This window comes from Calonectris borealis, chromosome 2, assembly GCF_964195595.1.
Source record: "Calonectris borealis chromosome 2, bCalBor7.hap1.2, whole genome shotgun sequence".
In the NCBI taxonomy this organism is placed as follows: Eukaryota; Metazoa; Chordata; class Aves; order Procellariiformes; family Procellariidae; genus Calonectris; species Calonectris borealis.
The window spans coordinates 138,255,728-138,278,485 of record NC_134313.1 but is presented as its reverse complement, the minus strand read 5'-3'; the positions used below and the strand labels follow the sequence as shown (position 1 = coordinate 138,278,485).

Genomic DNA, 22,758 nt, shown 5'->3' with positions numbered 1-22,758 from the left:
GCTCTACAAATTTTATTATTTTTTCTATATATCTTGGGACTTTCTGTAAATTTTGGGTTTATTAGAAGCCTCAGTTAAAAAATTAGATTCTAACTGAGCTCATCGTATATTTACATACGAGGAAGAAAACTTACTAGATATTTGTTTCAGATGTTTCTTAAAATGTCCCTTTCAACTAAGAAAGCAAAATATAAGCTTTTATTTAAAGGTTGCATAAAGAAAGTCTGGCTTTTTTGGTTTTGATTTTTGTTTTTATTTCTTTGACTCAAATCAATGCCATCTCTATAAATGAACCTTTCACATCTAAAAAGGAATTATCTCACCTTCCTTCTCCATGAGATGGTCAGATCATCTCGTTGGCCCTGCTTTCTCTAACAATAGAGGTCAGAAAGCTCTTTTTTCACAAATACTTATTTCTGCTGTGTTAGTGTAGTTTGGTTTTTTTATTGTTGAAATAAAACAATTACTATTGCCTAAGTCCCATTTTACTCATTGTGATACTGATTTTCTGTAAACATGACCAACACTCTCTTTCCTTATGTACAGTATTGGATCAATTTTTAAAGGAAGCTGAGAGGTGCTAATTATACTGATCATCCAGGTATTCTGTACAGCGAGTACATCCTAACATGGTTGCTTATACTCAGAGTTCATTTCTCATGGTTTAGGTGTCTGAGTTGAATGCCCAACACTTTGAGGCAGAGAGCAAAAATATATGTAATGAATGATTTATTTTTTTCAGGAAAAAAAGTCTGGTTTGTGAAAAGAAGGCTTAGATTTTTTGCTGTTGCAATAGCAGATTATTATAGCACACACAGGTGGGGTTCCTGTCTGTCACGTAACAGACTTTTTCCATCTTGACTTTCCTATTTCTCATCAAAACCTAACACCTGGTCTTGATGTCTTGTGACAGAGAATGTAAATAGGAGCATTTTCTCAGTGTGGATGAGAGAAACAAAAAGAGTTTGTAACCTTTCTCAGAAAATTACAAATTCTATCACAAATCTGAAGAGCGTCTTAAGATCTAGGATGATCACGAAGCTTGGATGAAAATTGCAAAATAGTTTGTTTTCAGTCGTGTTAAAAAGCGGTGCCAGCTTTCTCCCGTCTTTCCTCCCTTGCACATACCACTTCCTTGGTTAGTTTGACCGATGCGGTCTCTTAAATGGAAAATGTCCTTTCTATGATGCACATACAACATTTGTAGGTATAACTGATCAAAAAAAGAAACCTATATTGTTTGTAAATAAATGTCATGATGCTCCAGTAATTAGTGGGATTAACCTTCTATCACATGGTCCCGAACATTGTGCAGTAGCTGTACACTACATTAATTAGCAACAGCGTAGATATAGCTAGAGGAGTGGGATTAACAATCCCTAAAGAAACACCTGTCAGATCAACAAGTAAAAGCAATCAGATATGCGCGTTGCTGGATTGATCCAATGTATTATTCAGTCTAGGTCAGTCAATTATGGTACATGTGTTATTTGCTAAAATTGTCTTAAAAAACATTCTCTCTCTCATAAGGACTTTCTTTTCGGCCCCTGTTTTGCAATATGTATTTGGCATAATGGGTCCTAACACGGATTTGGTCTTTGACTCCTATTTAATACAAGTAATAATTAGAATAAATAAAGAGTTTTTATTTGTAATTCTGTGCCTCTCTCTTGTATTTCTGTTACAGTGATTGGAAGTGGCAATAGATACTTGTTGACTACATGGAAGAAGGAAAGACTTGGGGGGAGTCTGGAAGGTTGGAGGAGTGATTTTGGGGGTTTTCTTGTGAGAGATTACTTACATGGGATTGGGGATATTAAATATAGAAATTTAATAATTAAATTTAATATAGAAATCTTAACATGCAAACACTTCTTTGTGTGCTTAAAGCATAAAATCTCTTCTTCAGATATGGTGGGATCCTGGGTGCCTTAATATTTGAGGATTCTACATAGAAAATGTAGATACCTGTTTTCTTTCTGGAGGCAGAGGGCTCAAGGAAAAATAAACGGCTTCCTAGCATGTTTATTCCCTTCTGTTTGTATGTACTTCTTTTTGTATCATAGCAGTGTCACAGACTGTTATGTCTTGGACTTAGACTAGAAGATACTATTAGGTTTTTTTCTCCTGACTTTCAGTATATCAGGGAGTCCTGAAATTTCACCCAGGTAGAGGAGAGTGCAGTGGCTGTCATTGAACATGGCATTTCAGCCTCTCCTGTTGTGTGTAGCTGGCAGGTAGGTAGGGGGGTCCGAAACATGCAAATGCTGGGGGGAGTGAGCTGGTTGACAGATGGCTGCTGGTTCTTACCAGTTGATTTGTGCCTCATGATACTCTTTCCTCTTCTGCAGCTCGCAGGAGCCAGTGAGGTGTAACACGGCAGTCAGGCATCTAATAAAAATAATTGTCCGTATGAACTCTATCACTGCCCCTAATCTCTGAATGCAAACAATTTTTGAGCTTTCAGAGAGAAAAAAAGGAAGATGACGATATTTTTTTCTTTAAAGTTTGAAAGTGTGCTTAGTGTCTAAAACATTTTTGAGAGAGGACTATGAAGGAGGAGCTTGTAAATCCCACTCCTTCCAGTTCTATTAGTTGACCTAATAAAAGGTATAAACCTTGCCTCCAGCATATACAGTGGCAGGCATTAAAATCACTTTAAAAAGATTTGAAGGAAGAAAAATGATGTTGTAAAGGGAAGAACCTTCTGAGGGAAGGAGGCATCTCACAGTTCCATATCAAGTTTTTAGCAATCTGGGCAAAGAAATAGTTTGGTTAGTTCTTAATGTAATCTCTGTACCTGTTGAATACTGCTTTTTTGGTGAGGGTCAGCAGTAGTTGGCATCTGGCCGGGATTTGTGCTTATGGTGCAGATACGTGGGATGTGAATTGTGTTGACTGCACTGTACTTGCATGAATGCAAATTGATGTCTTTGTGTCTTCTGAAATGGAAGAGGAGGAGATAGGAGTAGCAAAAATGCCAATAGAAAATAAGAAGAATTTATGTCTCCAGACAGTTGACAAATACCTGTGGGACAAAAAGCTTCCTGAAGCATTAACAGGAACAAACAGTGCGTATTGTTTAAAGTAAACTGGCAGGCAATACCCCAGACCCAAGTTTGTTCCCATGGCATAGATAACATAGAGTTAATATCTGCTAAAAAACTGGTGCAAAAAGGTAAATGGCAGCATAAAAATAAGCTAAGCTAAACAATGCATATTACTTTCAGAATGAAAATTACCTAGTAAAAAGTCAGTATTAACACCTTTACATTATCGTGAAGTCAGAAGGGGGGCCAAAGAGGGCATCTCGTTTTTTTCCCACAGAAATGTAGTTGCAGGCCTTCTGTTTAAGAGTTAAGATTAATTCTTAAGGAGGGAGGTATAAGTGTACTTTGTGGTTTCCTGAGAAGCAAAAGAAAGGAAATAAGGATCCGGGAACATGATGAAAATGAAAAGCTGTGTATAGCACTGCTGCATTGGATATTGCATGCATCACATCTGCAAGCTACACCTGCCTCTGCTAGCCCGTGATTGAAACTGTGCTTGTTTAGTAATTATGTACTTGACAGCTCAACGTACTGTCACCACTTCTTGATGATGGCTTCTTACTCACCCTGTTGTACTACATCAGCATATTCCTCTTCAGTACATTAGCTTGCTAGGAAAATGTTTCAATAAAATTATAAATAATTTTTCATGCAATGAGTTTACGTCGTCTTCCTGTGTAAATTTTTAGATTGTGATAGACAAGAAAATAGTAGGATACTCCAGATGAGAGGAGGACTTCTAGGGCAGAAGAATCTCTTTAAAATAGCTGAGAAATATTAATCATGGTGTTTGTGTTTGTACTGTGTACCCATGATACCAAGCATATAACACCTTTCAGTTTAGACGTGAACATCTTAAAATTTTAGACAAAATAGAGTTGAAAAAGTAAAATAGGATTATTTTTTTAACTCATCTCATAAGACAGAACTGTGTCATTTTACTGGTTAATGAGTCATCAAGCATTTTTTTTTCCCTGCAAATAATACATACTTATTTGGTAAACCAAAAAAGAATAATTATACTCAGATACTTGTTTATGGGTGGAGCTGGGTTTCTTGTGCGCAAATAAAACTGCCTGAAGTACACATACTGAAGTACTTACACTTACTTCAGCAAAAGGCTTGTTTGTTTGTGGGTTGATTGGTTTGTTGCTTGTTTTGAGTTCTTTTAATACTTCAAGTTGGAAGAGAGCTGCAACTGAGTGTTTGGTAACTGGTCTGATAGCTCAGATGGGATTCCAGTAGTATGCTTCTCTGTAGGCATCTCCCCAGAGCAGTTTCCCCACTCCACCCTCTCTGTTTTTTCCACCACGGGCATGCCCTGCAGATATGAGAGGTGGTTACTCAAACAGCAGACTCCAGATCTTCATCATGGCTGACAGGCAAGGTAACGCAACTGAGAGCCTGAATATCTCCAAGGTCTGGGGTGAAGTAAAAGTCTGGGAAGAAGTCACTTGCCATTCAGAGAAGGGTCATATTGAGTGGTTTATTGAATGACGAGAGCGTGGTAGGGGGGAAGCTGGGTTGGCACTCTGATTGTGTGCATAGCTTCAGGATGAGCTGGGGTTGGGAACAGGTGGTTGTATGAGCGATGCACACAGTCATAGTGCCGTATGTATATGGGTATCCGTGGAGTTGAGTAATCCTCAGCTTTGGTCTGAGGAGGTCAGCTTCGGGGAATGGGGCAGCACCCCACTTGGAGATAGGTAATAGAGTCAACAAGCCACTAAAGGCTAGGCATAGCAGGGGATTTCTGGAAAATAAGGTGATGCCTCATTTTTCCAGTGCTACTGAGCACTGAGTGGGAGGGACTGCTTGTGCTTTCCAGGTACAATTGTTATGGGGGAAGGGAATGCATTGAAAGAGGGGGAGAATGTGCAAGTGATGCACTGAAGATGGTAGAATGAGCGCACCCCGGGTACATGTAAGGGAAAAAGAAGAGAGAGAAACGTTTATGTATTAGAAATATTAAAGCTGATAGAAGTAGGCATTGTGTGCAAAATAGTTATTTAATTGCCGTGAGGCTAATGTGGCTGGAGGAAAGAGATTACGGGAAGAAAGGCTATTGGAAACCAAGGTCTGTTGGTTAATATTTGGGATAAAAAGTTGCACTGTGTGTTGCAGAGAAAGGAAACCTGCAGCCAGAGAATGTGTAATATCCAGAACCTCTTCTCCCCAAAAGCCTGCAAGGGTTGCAGCTGGCACGTTTCAAACTGCACGTGTTTAGACAGGAATTTTACCAATCCTCATTTGTCTTAGTAACTAAAATCCCTGGATTTATCTTCTGCATATAATATGTGCAGGTTTTTTAAAGAACTTCTATCAACATTTGGGTCAGCAGCTGATAACAAACTAGTTTTTTTGAGTCACAGAACAGCTCGCAGTTGTGTTTCTGATGTTCAGAGTTATTTTGACGGTAACAAGCATTTCGTATGTGCCCTTCTATAAAGTCAAGACTTGCTTTGCTAAGAAGCTTCAAGTGTCTGTGGTAAGCTGTTAACAGCCTGCAAGAAAAAGCAGCAGGAGGTATGGGTAAATCTACCTAGCTTTATCTGGAGGTTGCAGTTACATCTCTTGTGGCTAATGGCCTTGACATAGGGATGTTGCCTGGGGGTCAGACTGTACCTTAATCGAGTTCAACCAGGGACGGCTGTAGAAAATGTGATGTGAGCACTGCGTTTCTGTGTTCCTAGTGCTGCTTACGTCTGTGAACATGAAAGATAAATTCTTGGTTACGCCGTGTGGCAGGGTCCTAAATGTTTACACAAAAAGTATTTTTATGAGTACCTTGATCTCCTCTTTTCCTGAAGACTTGTATTTTTGAAAACATTTTAGATATGCGACCATAATTATTTAAAGGAAAATATCAAGAAATGAAAAATGGAGTGTTCCTACAGTGAGATTATTTACACGACTGACATACCCTTTATTCTGCTATCAGATTTAACAATGCATAATGATACACACGTTCGATAATATTAACAAGAGAAGCAAGAGTATGAAATTTGAAAACAATTTCAATAGTTGCTTTTCCTCCCTTTTATTTATTCCTGTATGTTTGTATGTGTGTTGGTATTTTGGGGAGATGAGGAGGAGAGGGAAGCAAGGGTAAACACTGCAAAATTTCCACAGGCAATAAAAGCCAACCAACCAAATTTTTGGTGCATTGACCAGAATGGGAAGAGTATGTTTAGGTGCTATGGTCATTTCAATTGCTGGCTGATAGGGGATTTTAAACAGAAAGTTTCAAACTGACTCTCTCTTTCTCCTTTATCTCTGCTCCAGATGAAAAGGAGAAATTTGAACCCACAGTCTTCAGGGATACGATTGTCCAAGGCCTCAATGAAGCTGGGAGTGACCTGGAGGCTATAGCCAAGTTTCTGGATGCAACTGGCTCACGGCTTGATTATCGCCGCTATGCTGACACACTCTTCGATATTTTGGTAGCTGGCAGCATGCTAGGTAAACTGCAGTGTACCTGATGCAGAATTTTGAGGATCAGCCTTGCTTCTTTTAAGATGCTGTCTTCCCTTACAAAGTGGAAACTATAAACTGTATTACGATTTCACTTATCTAGATACTTTTTGGGTCTCGTATCATAGAATTGTTTATTGTTTGTAGTGCAGTAATACCTAGGGACTTGATTGTGTGAGGCATTCTGCAAATACCACAAAAAATGGATACTGCTCTGAGAAGCTTTCTTTCAGTCTGCGCTGAAACAGAATATAAATGCAACAGCAAAGAAAATGAGAGAGATGCTAACTAGGGGAAACAGAGGAATTTATCAGCATGAAAAGGTATAGTACAGCACTCCAGGTTATTAGCTGTTGCAAAGCTTGGTTTGTAGACATTGCAACAAGGGCTAGCTAAAGAGGAGAATAGAAAGATAATGGGGAGTGCTTAGTGGATGTTCATGGGGCATTTCTCCCAGGTATTACTGGCAGTATGGGCGAAAACACGCCTTTTGCCTTCCTCTGTATTTTGAATCATTTGGCTCTTTTTACTGGTCATGTTGGTTTGATTCCTACTTCCTGCTCTTTGGTATGTAAGAAGAAAAGATGTTTTTGCAAGACTTGAGGTAATGCAGGAAACAAAAGCCGGTAGAAATACCTAGGGAAAAAGCTCTCAACAAAATAAGCCAGGAGAAAACTTTTGCAGCAGTGTTTTGAATGTTTACATGGGCCTGGTAAGCATTAAAGGGGTTAGGGAGACGTTCCAAGTCCTCAAATTAGTAACAGAGTGCTAATACTTTTCTCTTCGGAAAGGATTTACATTACTGTGGTGTTTGAATTAGTAGTTAAAATATGCGCAAGGGTTATGCTCCAACCCATACTTATTGGATCACACTGAGTGCTCTCAAAACCAGCTAAGATTCCTTGGTGTGACCTGAATCTCTCAGTCTTGTGAGGTCTGTGTGATCTAAGGTGCAGCATATCGGCCAGCTGTCCCCTCTGTCAGGGGCCACCACAGCCTCGCAAAGCTTTGCCTCTCTCTGTTCCCGCCTCTCCCCTGCTAGGTCTTACCCTTGCCTTTTGCCTCAGTGATACTAACATAAGACTTATTGGACTTATTAAATCTAATAATTATAGAACATCCTCTAAAGTGAGAAATTGTTTCTTGTCCTTAAATCTAATAATTATAGAACATCCTCTAAAGTGAGAAATTGTTTCTTGTCCTTTTTTTTTTTTTTTTTTGCTTTCTTTTAGCTCCTGGAGGCACACGCATAGATGACAATGACAAGACCAAGATGACCAACCACTGTGTATTTTTTGCAGATGAAGATCATGATGCCATCCGAAATTATGCTCAGGTCAGTAAAGGCGTAGTTGGTTACTGTTTTCCGTTTATCTATCAAAAGGGATTACAGTGGAACATCTGCAGACTGTCTAGGCTGCAATAGGGCAATTGAAAATCCAGTTAACCAGTAGTCTGCCCTAACTATAAATTTTAGATAAGAAAATAGGATGTCTAAGATAATCTGATCACAGCTGGCAATGCTTTCTTTTACAGAAAGCAGTCTTACTTATTTCAGTCTGCTGTTGGTTCAGTATATTTTTAGACACCATCCTTATTATTTTTGTTGACCTTTTCTGTATGCAGCCTGAAAGATTTGTATGAACATATTTTTAGAAACACATGGAAGTATATGAATGACAAAAAATATAAAGCTCACGCCTCCAACCTTTAGTTGTATAACTACTTAGGAACTGGGCATATATTTCAAGAGCTTTCTTTTCTCCTACGTATGTGATACATAATTTCCTTTTGCAGGAATAAGGCTTGCACAAATAGGCCTATGTGAAATTAACAGAAATAAGCAATGAAGCCTAAAACATTATTGAAGAGAAGCTAATGTTGCATAACTCCTTAATAGAAGATAATAATTATATGAGAAAATACAGTAAGAATTCTATTGAAAGTTCAAAGCCACTATGCAATTTTGGATACAAGTAGGATTGCATAAAAATGCAATACCATTGAAACTCACATATGTCAAAAGTCCATTGTTAATTGAGTAACATATTTATCTTTTTAAATAACTAGTTGTTATTGGGATGCTGGAGACAGTAATTGAAAGCATAAAAACCACTGTCCCTGCTAAGGTGTTGAGGATCGTAAGTTGCTGAAAAGGTGTGTGGTCGATTTAAAGGGTGCTGGGATAAGAATCTGCATCGGCTACAAATGTTTGCTAAATAGCAGAAAGCTCCTTTAAAAACACATCTTTGATAATCTGAAGAAGTGAATTATACTTATTTCTGGAAAGGGAGTCAATATATCTTGTTTATCAGCTTTATCATCTCTTAAAAACAGGAAAATCTGTTATTGGTAAAAGCATTGATTCTGTCTTCTTGAATCTTAATATTTTAACAGTTTGATAATAAAAATTGGCAGTACCAGTCATCCAAAGAGAAATTTAACTTCAAAATGAAAGGTTGCATATTGGAAAATGGAAAGGAGGGCTTCAAGATTTGAAGCAGTGGAATCTTCAATGTGTTCTCTGCATTTCAAACCAAAAATCACCAAAACAAGTCAACATTTTGTAGTTAATGCCAGAAGAGATGTACCCTTTTATAGACCTCGCCAGTTTTTTTCATGCATAATGGGAAATAGAGCTCTTATTGTATTATGAAAAAGTGGAGCTAGGCTAAAATAGTGTTTCGAGCTTTCCTATCTTCCAGGTAATTTCTTACTTGGACTCCCAAATGAACCACTAGTGTGGCTATTTTTTGTGGTTTCAGATGTGGAAACAAGTCAAAGAGTGAAAAGTCTTCAAGAAAAAAGACTAAAGCTAGTGTTGATATTTTAGCAGATTATTTGCTTATGAAGTGTACTTCTGTCATTTACAAGGACTTATAAAAATACGCAAAATTTAGTTTCGAAATATGAACAAGATGTTAGCTTACATTTTCATCTCACACCTTATTTTACGCCTTATTTTATTAGAATTCTGTATCTCTCTGCCTCTCAGCATGGCCACAACTTGATTTTCACTTCTTCTGAGCCAAAATACTACCACTTAGGATGTTTGGATGTATTTTATGTTCTCTGAAAAGTGAATTGAAACTTTCTAAATTTAATTTTTTCCCTCACCACCATCCAGCCTGACAATATGTCATTTGTTCCCCATATAAACCTTTTTACCTGTGACAGTGAATCATATGTTTTGTGTCCTTTGTACAGTAGTGAGAGCAGTGATTTGTTTATTTAATTTCTTATCTCTCCCTTCTTCCATCTGAATGCACCCTGCACCTGTGCTGCTTCTGCTTTCATAATCTGTGGTCACGTGGTGGGAAACAAATGGTGAAAACTGGAGAAAAAGTGTTTCCAAGAACATAGTTGTTGTAAAAGCTTTGTCAAATGTTCTTCCTCTTTCCCTGGCAGTAGTGTGTTTTGTTGTAAGCATTCTTGTTAGTGGATTTGACAAAGATCCTGCATCTACTGAAAATGCCCAGTGGTGCTACCTGACTGCCTCACTCCATCAGTTTACACCTGACAGCTTCCCCAGAGAGCTGCATTACCAGGGGAAGGGTGCAGAGTAAACCTCCTTCTCCTCCTCCTTTCCCCTGCTTTTAATCTATGGATAGGGCAAAAAGTAGAGTAGGAATAAAATTTTGAGAAATATGAAACAGAAGACTCTCAAACTGCAGTAAATTCTCTGATTCAAACATTGCCCTATGAAGCAAGAATTGCAAAACTTATATTTTTCCACTTGTGAACAAACTTATAGAGAAGGATGTTTCATGTTCTGCCATGAGACAGACAACACAACAGATGACTGCAAAAATATCATTCTGCTGGCTGCTTATTTCCTGGAAACAATGTCTAAAAGAAAACTGTGCAGTGGAATATTAGAGTGTAAGAAGCCAGCCTGCTTTTTCTTTCCTGCTGCAGAGATAATAAAAAGAAAAAATTGTCTTATCATGCATTAGTCAAAGATATTCTTTATGGATTCAGTAGTGGCAGTCTTGTTTCCCTTTGCCTTTTTTGTAAAGAGGGATGGCTGCAAGTTGTTACATTTTTTTAAGTTAATCTGTGTTTATCTTTAGGTCTTCAATAAACTTATCAGGAGATACAAATACCTGGAGAAAGCATTTGAAGATGAAATCAAAAAGGTAATGTTGGTGGCAGTCTCCTCTTGAGCATCAATATTTTTTAGCCTCTATCTAATATAATTGTATATATACAGATGCAGTGCTGTTATGTATTTTATTTAGCTCTACTGGAAAAGAGGATGCAATCTACAGGTGGCAGCTTTCATCTGCAAATTTAGCTCTGTGGGAATACTGCTGGTAGCACTTGATGTAGAGTAATTCTGAATTAATGCTTCCTTTGGTTGCTTTGACAAAACTCACCTTCTTCCAGGCTTTTATGTGCAGAACTTCGATATGCTTTGGGGTATAGTTCTTAATGAGAGGTGGTATTACTATCCTGCTAATAGAACAGCTCTCTGTGGGTTTTTTTTGATAGCAAAATGCAAATCTGCTGTGCAGAATGTCACTTGATATATGAGAATTTGTCGTGGTTTATCCCCAGCTGGCAACTAAGCCCCACACAGCTGCTCGCTTACTCCCCCCTGTTGGGATGGGGGAGAGAATTGGAAGAGTGAGAAAACTCATGGCTTGAGGTAAAGACAGTTCAATAGGTAAAGCAAAAACCGCACATGCAAGCAAAGCAAAACAAGGAATTCATTCCCTACTTCCCATCGGCAGGCAGGTGTTCAGCCATCTCCAGGAAAGCAGGGCTCCATCACGCGTAACAGTTACTTGGGAAGACAAACGCCATCACTCCGAACGTCCCCCCTTCCTTCTTTTTCCCCCAGCTTTATGTGCTGAGCATGATGTCATATGGTATGGAATATCCCTTTGGTCAGTTGGGGTCAGCTGTCCCAGCCGTGTCCCCTTCCCACTTCTTGCGCACCCCCACCCTGCTCGCTGGTGGGGTGGGGTGAGGAGCAGAAAAGGCCTTGACTGTGTGTAAGCCCTGCTCAGCAGTAATGAAAACATCCCTGTGTTATCAACACTGTTTCCAGCACAAATCCAAAACACAGCCCCATACTAGCTATTGTGAAGAAAATTAACTCCATCCCAGCCAAAACCAGCACAGTATTAAACTACTGCATTGTGGAATGAATCCTAACCACAAGTTTTTGTATTCGAGGCCGTAGGTATGTCCAAGAAAAAGTCATCTCCATTGGGATAGTGCTCAGGATTTGCCTGTTAGACTGTAGTGGATATTTGTGGATCCTGTTTTGTTTTGTGATACTGAATTCTAAGGAGACAGGAGAAACCTCAGTAGAAATTTTTGAAAAACAGAATACAGATTTATTTTGTCTATTTTGAGTTCCTAGTAACCAATGTAAATATCTTTTTCTAATGGCCTGAGTAAGTAATAAACACTGTGCTGTGCTGTAACTTAACAGGCATGCTGATAATAGCAAAATCTGTCCTGTGACTAAAACACTTGTTAAAAGTAAAAGTGTGTTTCCATATTTAAACATTAGAAAGATTGCTGCAAAGGTCAAGTGAGGGTAAGTCTGGAGCATGATGCTTCACCACCACCACTTGTGGCTGATAAATTTGGCTCTGATTTATACATTGTTGCTCATATAGGAAATTATTTTTGCGCTTGTGGCCAGCATGCCTATTAACTGATGCTGATTGCTCAATACATTATTCTAAAGACCTAAATTTACCTCTATCCCCACACAAATCTAATGTTCTTGCTGTTAATTACTATAATCATTGACATGAGAAGCGCTGACTCATAGCATTCAAGTTTCAGAGAGTGTTCAGCATATTAAGCAAATGCCATGTCAATTCAAGCCGCCTCCTCACTCTTCTGTAACTTACTTGGGTTTGAATCCTTTAAGTTTCTAAGAAATCACTTTGCACACTTAGTAACAAGGTGAGACTATGGTTAATGTATAATAATTTAACTCTCCAGTTGAGGAACAAGTGGCTCTGATCTGAAGAGTAGCCATACGCTAGCTTGAGAGAAAGCAATAATTTGAGGTACAGTGTGACTGGAGTCATGACACTCATTTAAAGCCATTGGAAGCATCCTAGGTGTGGCAGCACAGCGTCAGAGCGGGCTTGTTCACCTTGCAGACTGCAAATCTCAATTTTATGTACATGCTTTTTGTATAGTTTTCAGTGCCAGATTACATCATGTGTAACAGATCACGAGATTAGGTTTGTTTAGTGGTCCTAGGCTGGGGGGTAACTTTTCCATCTGCCCTTCCATCGCCACCCGTAGCTCTGCGCTCTGGTGCGAATCTTGGTGTGGCTCCTGGGAACCTGGCCTTTTGGCGTGGGTTCTCTTTTGTGCTCTCTTCCTCAGTTAATGCAGTTTATCTGAGAATTAGAAACTGGGAAGATGGTTGTGAAGGTTTGGGCCTGTGTATCACACCTGCGCTGTCATTGCCTTAAAAACCTTGAGGACTATTCGTAGATGCCTTTTGCTTACCTTCTCCCTCCCCCTGCTGTGTGAACCCAACAAGTGACTGTTTTCTCCCTGATGAGGCTGCTGGGTTTTTAACTATTTAATGCTTTAATCACTGTGTGCAGTAACTTGTATGAGAGTAGCTGCTCATAGAGGGTCAGAAGATAGATATGTTTGTATTTCTAGAAGGTGTTTCTGCAAGATTTAGTAGTTCAAAGACTACTGAAGTTAGTCGGTGGTTAGAAAAGCAAGAGAGTGACTCCTTTATGTTGTTTCATGGGTCACCGTCCCAGCAATGAAAGTGATTTTTCCGGCAGATTCATTAGTCAGCTAGAGCACTTGTGGGAAAATTAGCTCTTCTCACAGAGTCATGCTAAAAAAACCAAGGCAATACCAGCAATTTCACTCTAAAGAAGCAGATGGTGTCAATGGGACTTCTCTTTCAAGAGAGATTCTCTTAAATGGCAGTATTTGTACAAGTATTTGCTTTATGTCTTCTAGTTCATAATTTTGTCTTTAGAACATTATTATTTCCCAGTACCTTTCCCTTTTTAGTCTGCTTCTAGCTTTCAAGTGTTTTATTGCTTAACTCTCTCCTGCCAAAACTGCCGGTTATTCTTTCTTCTAGTGACATAAGCAAACCATACATCTAAATTATTTTGTGCAAGCAATTTCAACAAAGACAAAGATGTTTAAGTGCATTGCTTACCTGCTGTTTTTTGATATAGGCAGCTTAAGTTCATATGAGCACTGCCCAGTATAGTGGCATAGACTTATGACAACATTTTGCAATAATTTCAGTAAAATCCTCAGTTCCAAATTTGTGTTCGTCTCTCTCATATGTGTTTTTCTGTTCAGGTCAGTGGATGAGGGATGCCATATTAGCTGTCTGTATAGTGTGTTTGCATGTTTAAGTAGCATTCTATATAAGTTTTTTTATTACCAAAATTGGGATAAAGTACAGGTAAGTATATTTTTGGTCTTAACAGTGGTATAAGTATTACTGAGTCATATGAGGACGTCTGAAGTACTGGGAGATGTTATGAGGTCCTTTGTTCGTGTTCCTATTTTCCTAATGAAAGAACCCTAAATCAAGCTGGGAATTATGAAATAGGAGACTAATATTCTGAGATCAAATGGGGAGTAAACAGAGATGCTTTAAGTCAGCTAAATGAAAGGCAAGAATCAGTTAGCGGGTATCTGTTATTTTAGCTGCCTTCTCCATTGCTGAAAATTCAGTGCTGTCTACAAATGTGACAAACTGTCAAATGCTAAAGCAACAGACCACTTCAGATGATGAAGATATAAAAAGACACCACACTCCCTGTGTGGATAAAATTCCTTAATTTTCACTGTTAAGGTTTCCAGATCGCAAGAGGAGAGCAGAAGCACTTTTTTTTCTTGTATGCTTTTTAATGTTGCGTGCGTGTCTTTACTTGTGCGTATCTTTTATGCCCAGAATTTGTGCCTAAAAGACTTGTTCTTTAAAGACAAAAAATAGCATGGAACAGCACATTAGGTCTGGTCTTGTGCTTATTAGGCATTCTGAACTCCCACTTAAATAGGTGGGAGTTCGTATCGCTATGATAAAAATACAAAATTGTGAGCCAGAACTGCGCATTTTATGCCTGGAATCAGTCTGTATCTGTAACAAAAGCAGTAATGCCAGTGCTTGGCTAACAGCGGGGAAGCATCAGCTTGGAGAACTTTCCGTGGGTGGTTTGGTACTATTCTGAAGTGACTTGGACATTTTGTGACTTCCCTGCTGTTTGTAATCGTGATGGTAAAAGAAGAGCTCTTAAAGTAATCAGCAATAAAAATCTGAAACAACAGCTTTGAACTGAACGTTTTGTTCTTTTTGATGGTTTTTAAGTGGGTTTATTAAAGGTTTTGATTCTTCCCATCACCCAGTCTCCCCCTAAATTAGGCTATGTTTCACAATTGCTTGAAAGTATAGAATAATATCCTTGAACAGCAGAAAATTACTTGTATAAGTTTATTTGAGCTGCTTTTCAAAAATATTAGTAAAACAAAAATTATGCTAGTAGCATCAACAGTACTTTAAGTAGTGAGAGACATGTAGAAGATGAGGCTCCTGCTTAAAACATACTGCAGTGGATACAGTTCAAGAACACCATAATTCAGATTCATGCTAAGAGACCTGCAAGAAGCATGTTTCAAAGGAAAGGGAAGAGGATGAGGCTGTGAACTTCATAGATACATGATTTCAGACCTTCTGAAACATTTGAACAAATACAGATTTCTTAAAACTAGAGTTGATAAATGTTTGGATGTTTTTCTCTTAGAATACTTCACCTTGGGCTGCATAACTCTGGATTTGCAGCTGGATTTACTGCCATTGTTGTGTTTGTGACTCAAATCTGACATGAATGGGTATAATTGTTCATGGTCTACCTATTACTGACAAAACCCAATGCAGGTTACAGCTCGGAAATATGTCAAAACCTGGTCTGTCATGTTAAAGTAGTCAGTGTGACCACTTTCTAATCAAAATCCTCATCTCTTGCTTATATGGGAGCAAAAGTAAGAGTTAAGTAGCCTACACAAAAATCTAAAGCCATTTCATCTCTGTTGATAGTCTCAGTACTTACAGTAAAGAGCAAAAGGTCTAATTCAGATTTTTTTCTTGTGCAGATCTGATTTTGGTACTGTATTGTTCATAAAGCTTGCATAAAGAAAACTTGAAATGCCCAGGCCTCCATTTTACACTAGACTTATATTGAAATTCTGTTAAAATGTTTTCAGTCTTCCCATTAAATGTGGCCCCAGAGTTCCTTTACCTGCACCATTATATATACCAGTTAATTTCTGCATTTGAAAATACAACACACCACTTGTTTCTCATCCATATATTTAGAAATAATAATTCCATTCATCTGCATCCCAAACTTTCTCACATTTTTTGGTTGTGAGTCACAGTTTGTTGAAATAAAATTACACCTTGAGATTTTACAGTTTCATAACTTTTCTTTTTAAGCTAAAACTGCATGTTGCAATCATTTGGCTGAAGCCCACTAAAAAAACCCAAATGATTTGTCTGTGGTTGAATCGTTCAGGTCTGTGTAAGCTGCAATTTAAAGCTGATGCTATTATGTAAGTACTACCGTATGAATGAGGGTTTTTTTGGTTTTGTTCACTGATACGGAGCAGAGCTATTCATAAAACACTGCATGAGTTTTAATAACTTACTTCATTAGTTATCTAGATTTTTAAAATATCACTGTATTCAGAAGGCTTTACAGTTAATGATAAGCTGCTTAGATATCTGGGAGAAGAGCTCTCACTGTCCATGGTAACAAACAAGCACAGGGACATGACTGATATTCTGTCCCTTTGTATGGGTAGGTTTTGGTAATTAAGAAATACCCTTAAATTGGAAACTGGGTGGGAATTTTCCATCAGAATGAGCTGTTCTGCTTTGGTTGCATCTGTTGCTCATTTGGCAAAGGAAAAAGGGTGTCATGACAGCAGAAGGTAGCTGAATAAAGCTGGTGGCTGAAGAAGGAAATGAGAATTCTTTTTTAACTCTAGAAGTGGATGTCTGCAGTCTTTTTTTTTCTTTTCTTTTCTTTTTTTTCTGGGTTTTTTTCTGTTTTTTTTTCTGTTTGTTTTTTTTTTTTTTCTGGGTTTTTTCTTTTCTTTTTTCTTTTTTTTGTGGTGATTTTTTTTTGTGTGTGTAAATTTTTAAGCTAGCTTCTGACAGAGTCAGCAGCTTTTTGCAATGAATGAAGCTGCCCTTTGCTGTCTAGCCTCCTTTTTCCCACCCATATTGTGATTGCTAACAACATGTTAAGAAAACATTATTGTTAATGGTAATGCTATTAGCAAAATCTCATTTAGCACAACTTTTTTTCCTGATGTAAAGGAAAAGAGGTGTAATGTACTTCATCAATACGCTTTCAAGTCATTCATTTTAACATATGAAATTAAGATATTTAAAATAGACTTAATTGCCATTTTTAGGCTTTAAGAGGTAAATATGTAATTCAGATCTTATAGCGCTTAAGACAGTGAGATTTGTAGTTTTTTTTTCTCAAGCTAGTTGTTTCCTCTTGTAATTAGTAGTGGGAATGGCGAGGTCTTAAAACAGCTTTTGTTCCTGTCTGTCCTTTGTCAGCTTTATCAAGAATGTCTGAACTTGAAATATATTTCTTATTTTAGCCAATAGAAAATCTGTTGTAATTGTGCTGTGTTCCCTTCTCCAAAAGGAAAACAGGAAACTTTCTCATCCTTTTATTGTTCACATGAGTAATAGTTTTTGTAAGCTAGAAAAGGAACTGCAACTGTGTGGGGCTTAGTCTGAAGTCTGAAGATGTGAATGGGCAGGCTCCTGTCAGCCTGTTGAAATCGGCAAGTCCGTGATCCTGTAATTTCTGTGGGTCTCAAGGCTTTAAGAAGCACTTTTATTTTTACACATACATATGTATATTTGGAGAAGACAGGCCTTGTCTCCCTGACTAAGGCTGTATTCCGCATGCTTGCATCCTTACGGAAAGTGAAATTATAAGTGATCAGTGAAATGGCACTGCCGTGCTTCAGGACAGGTTTTGATGTAATTGCTATTACTTATAGTGGGACTTCTTGAGAAATAAGAAATTAAACTGTCTGCTAATATTCATCTCTACCTGTTATCATTGCCTATGGCTCAAATATATCTCTTTTTTTTTTTCTTCCCCTTCTTGTCTGACCCACAGCTTCTGCTGTTTCTTAAAGCCTTTACTGAGACGGAACAGACAAAGCTGGCAATGCTTTCTGGCATCCTGTTAGCCAACGGGACTCTTCCTGCTACAATTTTAACAAGCCTCTTCACTGACAATATAGTCAAAGAAGGTAATTTTCTATATGATCTTTTTTCTTACATTAGCTTTAATTGGAGATATATTTTATTGCAACATATTTTATATGTTGGAAGCCTGTAACTGTACAACAGAAATCAGTATTTTAAGGCAGAAGCATATACAGACAGCAAAGGCCAACATACTTTGTGAAATCTAATAAGGTGGCAGTCAAAACATACAAAAAAAGCAACAAAAAGCAAAAACAAACCCCAAAGGATTTATGTTTTTTGGAAGTTATACATGTGTGTGCAAAATTGTAGAATATATGTATTATTGTGATACTATAAAAGTGTGAAGTATAATATCTATTCCTGAGATATGCCTACCAGGATTTTTTCAAGTGTTGCCAATATCTTGTGCATGTGAGTGTGAAGTGGGACAGAAAGCACATGCAAGCCAACTGGATATTGCAGAAGAAAAAAAAAAATTCAAACCCTCATTTTGCCTTCATAGCAGTGGTGATCAGTGTTTGATACACTTTCCCATGGGCTTGTATTTACCGTATGATGAGTAACTGTTCTTTCAATCTTAGGGTATAATGCCGTTTTGAGATGACTTCTCTTTTTTTTTGAAGGTTTTTATTTAGCTGTTTATAGCCATCAACCTTGGAATCCTGATTTTCCAAATGCTTGCTCAATAACGTCTTTCTCGGCCAGTTACTGACTACCTGGAATAATTGAAAATGCACTGTCAGTGTTGAACAGTTTTCATGAAATCTTTTTGGTTTTGTTAAAGAGCTATATATTAGCTAAAATGTATTCTAACTTTCATTAAAAAAAAAAAAGCGTTCTAACTTCATGTTCTCATTTGCAGCATGCTAACCATTACATTTGTTTTCTAAATGCTGCAGAAAGAAAAGCCACAGCTGCAGCTTTGCTCTGTCATCACCCACAGCTTTCGGAATCAGAATTAAACTAAGAGAAAATTCAAACAAAAGCACTAATCCATGTCTTAGGGTGATGGCCTGCAATGTTTTTAAATCAAAGTCTGTTCCTAGTTATGGGAAGACAAGAGGCATCTGAAAACTCACATTTTCAAGACTCAAGTAATTTGTTATATTTTAAATTTAACATTTTAAGAATACAATTGTTATGTACAAATCCTAGAACAAATTCCATTTGCATTATGAACTTATGTTTCTAGGAGCCCTGAACTTTTGTCAGGAGCTTACATATACTTTTGATTCTTGGTTTATATGTACTAAAAATGTACCCATGTCAGCATTTGAGGAAAAGATTGTTCAATCAGTGTTCTGAAATAGATCTTTTATGGAAGAATAATTAAAGATGTGAAGATAAATCAAAACCAGGAAAAAGATCAAGACTTAAAACAGATAGATCATATAAAAATAAACATGGTACTTTCTTTGATTTACAAAAAACAATGCGGCAGGCAAGTGAGGTTAAAATACATGAGGAAAAAATTATCTAAGGGAGTTGTTGATTGGCAATTGTAACACTGGCAAAGAATTGGCTGAAAGGGAGAGAGGATAGATTGTGCTAATAGGAGATCTATCAAGTTTGAGGACAAATACCTAATTCATTTTAGGATTACCCTTTTTCAGTGTTGTCATTACTTTTTACAGTGACGTATAGATGGGAAAAAATGTCTTTTGGGGATGGCTGACCTACTTCTAGCAGAGACAGAGAAAGGTCTAGGCAGTGGTGAAACCTCATCAGGGTTAAGTGTACCCTTATTGTCGCCCATGCTGAAAAACCAGTGCATATGCAAAGAGCAGCTAACGGGGTTAATCAATAAAATGAATGGCTGAAGTTGCTTTCCGCAAATAGGGGGGAAAAAACAGAAAAAGAGAAGAGCTATTTAAAGGAAAAGACAGTGGCAGCACATGAATAGAGTATAGGAACTAGCCAATGATAAATTTGGACTGTAAATTAGAAGTAAGTTTGAAAATGTGTGTGGGTAGTGAAGCCCTAGAACAACCTCCCTCTAATATTTGTACTGGCATAAAACTTGTTTTAAGCTAAAACTTGAAAAAGGGTTTAGGACATGGGTATTGGGGACAGTGCTTGGTGACAGAGACCAGGGTGTTCCATTCTATGTTGATATTGAACTCATCAGGACATCAGATACGCTGAACTGTGTTTGCAGGTTCAGAAATGACAGGTGGACGTTACACCTAGGTCCCCTGTTGGTTGACCAGACTTTGTCAGTCTTGATTAGTCAGCCCACAGAACTTATGATCGCTGCATCATGCTGGTTTCACTTGGAACCTGCTGTACAACGTGTAAAACAAGCCCAAAGTAGAATTTGTAGGCCTCTCTTGGTGTGGCATTGTGCATCCATAGTTCCATATAGTACTTCTCTAAGGATAGTGCCTTACAACTAAGCTCCTGAAGTAAGGTTGCCAAAACTGTCATAACAGTCAAGATCTGTAATGAATGTTAATGAAGTTTACACTGCTCTGGGAATAATCTCTTCTATTCTTGTTTCATGACTCATTAGTCAACGTATCCTAGAAATAAAAAGAATGGATATCTATCTGGAAAGTGGCTAAGAATGACGAAGCTACTTCCTACCAGTAGGTCCTATCTAGCTCTCAGAGCTTCAGGACTGTTCAGAGGTGAAACAAAATTATAGTGACCGGCTGTAGCATAGTGTACCATTATCATTATCACCACCCTGAATAGCACTGTAAATGTTGATATGAGTGTCGTACGGAGAAGCATAAATGGCCTACAGGGGACCTTCCTCAAGGATGAGCTGGGTCTTCATCTCTGAGACCTTTCAGCTTCCTTCAGCTCCCTGTACTTGCCACTCACAACCAAGAAGCCGGAGCAGAGCCGTGGTGGTGCTACTCTAGGAAATAGGAAGTGTGGGGCTAATGGTTTCTTAGCTCCGCAGGGAAAGCTACAGCTAGCGGAGGTAGAGCTCGTTTGATTTAATGCACAAAATACTAAGTTGTGCCTTGAGGAAGGAATTTTTCCACTTAAAATAGTATTTGTGCCTGGTCCTACCAGCTACTAAATGGCTCCTAGGAGAGGTCGGGGTACAATCAGTTACCTTGAAATTGCAAAGTTATTTAACCCTATTCCAGGACTTGCTAAAAAGCCCTTTGAAGATATGTTTTTTCAGTTCTTATTCCTGACTGTCCTTTATTATTTTGTGCCTCATTTCCTAACTGATTTAACACATAATTTTTCCTTTTGCATGGACTTGGTCTGTAAATTGGCGAGGTAAGAAAAATAATTGCAAAGAAAATCTTTGAACAATTGAATGGAGATGGGCGATACAGAATGAAAAGAATTTCAAACAGTCTGGCATGCTTCAGAAAATTAATACTGCATTAAGGAGAAAAATGAGCATTTCAGCTCTACGTGTTTAGTCCTGTTGTCATAAATGTATTTTCATTCCATATTCTTGTAATCATTTTGTAACCTTGTAATTCTTATAGCCGTCTCTAATTCGTGTTGAAAATCGCTGAAGCATGTTTTGTTTTTTCTCAAACAGGGATTGCAGCCTCTTTTGCTGTAAAGCTTTTTAAAGCATGGATGGCAGAGAAAGATGCCAATTCTGTTACCTCTGCTTTAAGAAAAGCCAACCTCGATAAGAGATTGCTAGTAAGTACAACATATTTTCAATAATCCTTATCTCTCCTTGGGAAAGAGAAGGAAATAAAATGCAGATGGTAGTTTGCTGTAAGCATGTTAACTCCCTCTGACTGTCTTAGCATTTTTAAAATATTTTGAATCACAGCAATATTGTTATGGCTGTAGCATTGATACAGGTTCAGGAATATTAAATATCACATGTTCTTACATTCTATCTCTATTTTTCCTGTAGTTAAATGCCTTCTGAAAGACTATATATGGGGCTTGGGAATTAATTAAACGTATTTTTTTCTAACCACTGCTAACAAAACACACACCACCAGCAACTGTGCATGAGGACTTCTATTTTTTTGAAATATGTTTTACTTTTGTAAATAATAAATAAAATATAAAGGGTTATGATTAGAATATAAGTTTCCAAAGCAACAGTGTTTAAATAGTATAGCAAAAGCACGCTAAGCTAATTCTCTGCAGCAGTAGCCTTCTGGGTAGCATAAGTGGTCCTGCAGTGATGACAGCAGACCTAGTAGGAGCAATGCAGGAAGGCCTTTGGATTCAAAACCTGTGTTCTGGGTTTGTAGCAATGGCCTGAGGTATTTAGAGTATATATGAATATGCAGCAATGTCATGTGCCTTTCTCTCCCAGTGTCTTTCTGAAGATCAATAGGTTTTTTTAATCCTCAGAAAGATTGCTGCTGTGATAATCCAATCAAATGCGCTACATCCTGTGTAGCACTGCCTGGAGAATTTCAGCAGTATTTCCTGTTTCTACCTCAATAATTTATGATTAGGTAAGAATCTTTCAAAAGTGAAGCAACCTCCCACCCCTTCATCTCTTCAATTTATATTTGATTTTAAGAGTCCAAGTCATAAATAATTTTCCTTAAAGCTGGGAAATGGGCTAATTACACTTTTTATTAGAGAGGGGAAAAAAGCAAACTGCATCTTATTTCTAGTTCAAACTTGACCGACTTAAGCTTTCAGCTGTGGGCTCTCATTATGCTGCTATATTAAAAACTATAAAATATCAGATGATGTTGCCTAGCATAGATGCCTTCATGATAGTTTCTTCTTAATCTCATTTTCAGTAAGTAAACAGATTGAGGGTCTTTAGCTTCTTTGTAAAAAAAAAAGTGCTATTCATCCCACAAATCATTGTCGGACACAAGGAACTGCATGGTAAGCAAATGCTGTTGAATCCTTGCCAAGATGGGGCATTTGCTGTAGCAATTTTTAAGAATAATTTTAACTTTTCTAAGTAGCTGGACTTTCATAAATCATAGATTGACAGATCTTTGAATTAGAAATGCCTACAGGAGTTAATGTTAACAGTACAAA

The 22,758-nt window shown here is 37.9% G+C and overlaps 1 protein-coding gene across 5 annotated transcripts in view; it reads left to right on the top strand.

Annotated features, from left to right (window-relative positions):
• BZW2 (basic leucine zipper and W2 domains 2) overlaps positions 1-22,758 on the top strand; it is a 58,645-nt gene that overhangs the window by 21,422 nt on the left and 14,465 nt on the right. For 2 of the 5 annotated variants that reach the window (XM_075143636.1, XM_075143639.1), the window contains 5 exons: positions 6,336-6,512; positions 7,757-7,860; positions 10,598-10,663; positions 17,708-17,843; positions 21,320-21,429. In XM_075143636.1, the coding sequence (XP_074999737.1) occupies positions 6,336-6,512; positions 7,757-7,860; positions 10,598-10,663; positions 17,708-17,843; positions 21,320-21,429 (593 nt within the window). Of the gene's footprint in view, positions 1-1,735; positions 1,757-4,406; positions 4,438-6,335; positions 6,513-7,756; positions 7,861-10,597; positions 10,664-17,707; positions 17,844-21,319; positions 21,430-22,758 lie in introns of those variants that run through there. The other 3 variants (XM_075143640.1, XM_075143638.1, XM_075143637.1) reach the window with 3 other exon arrangements.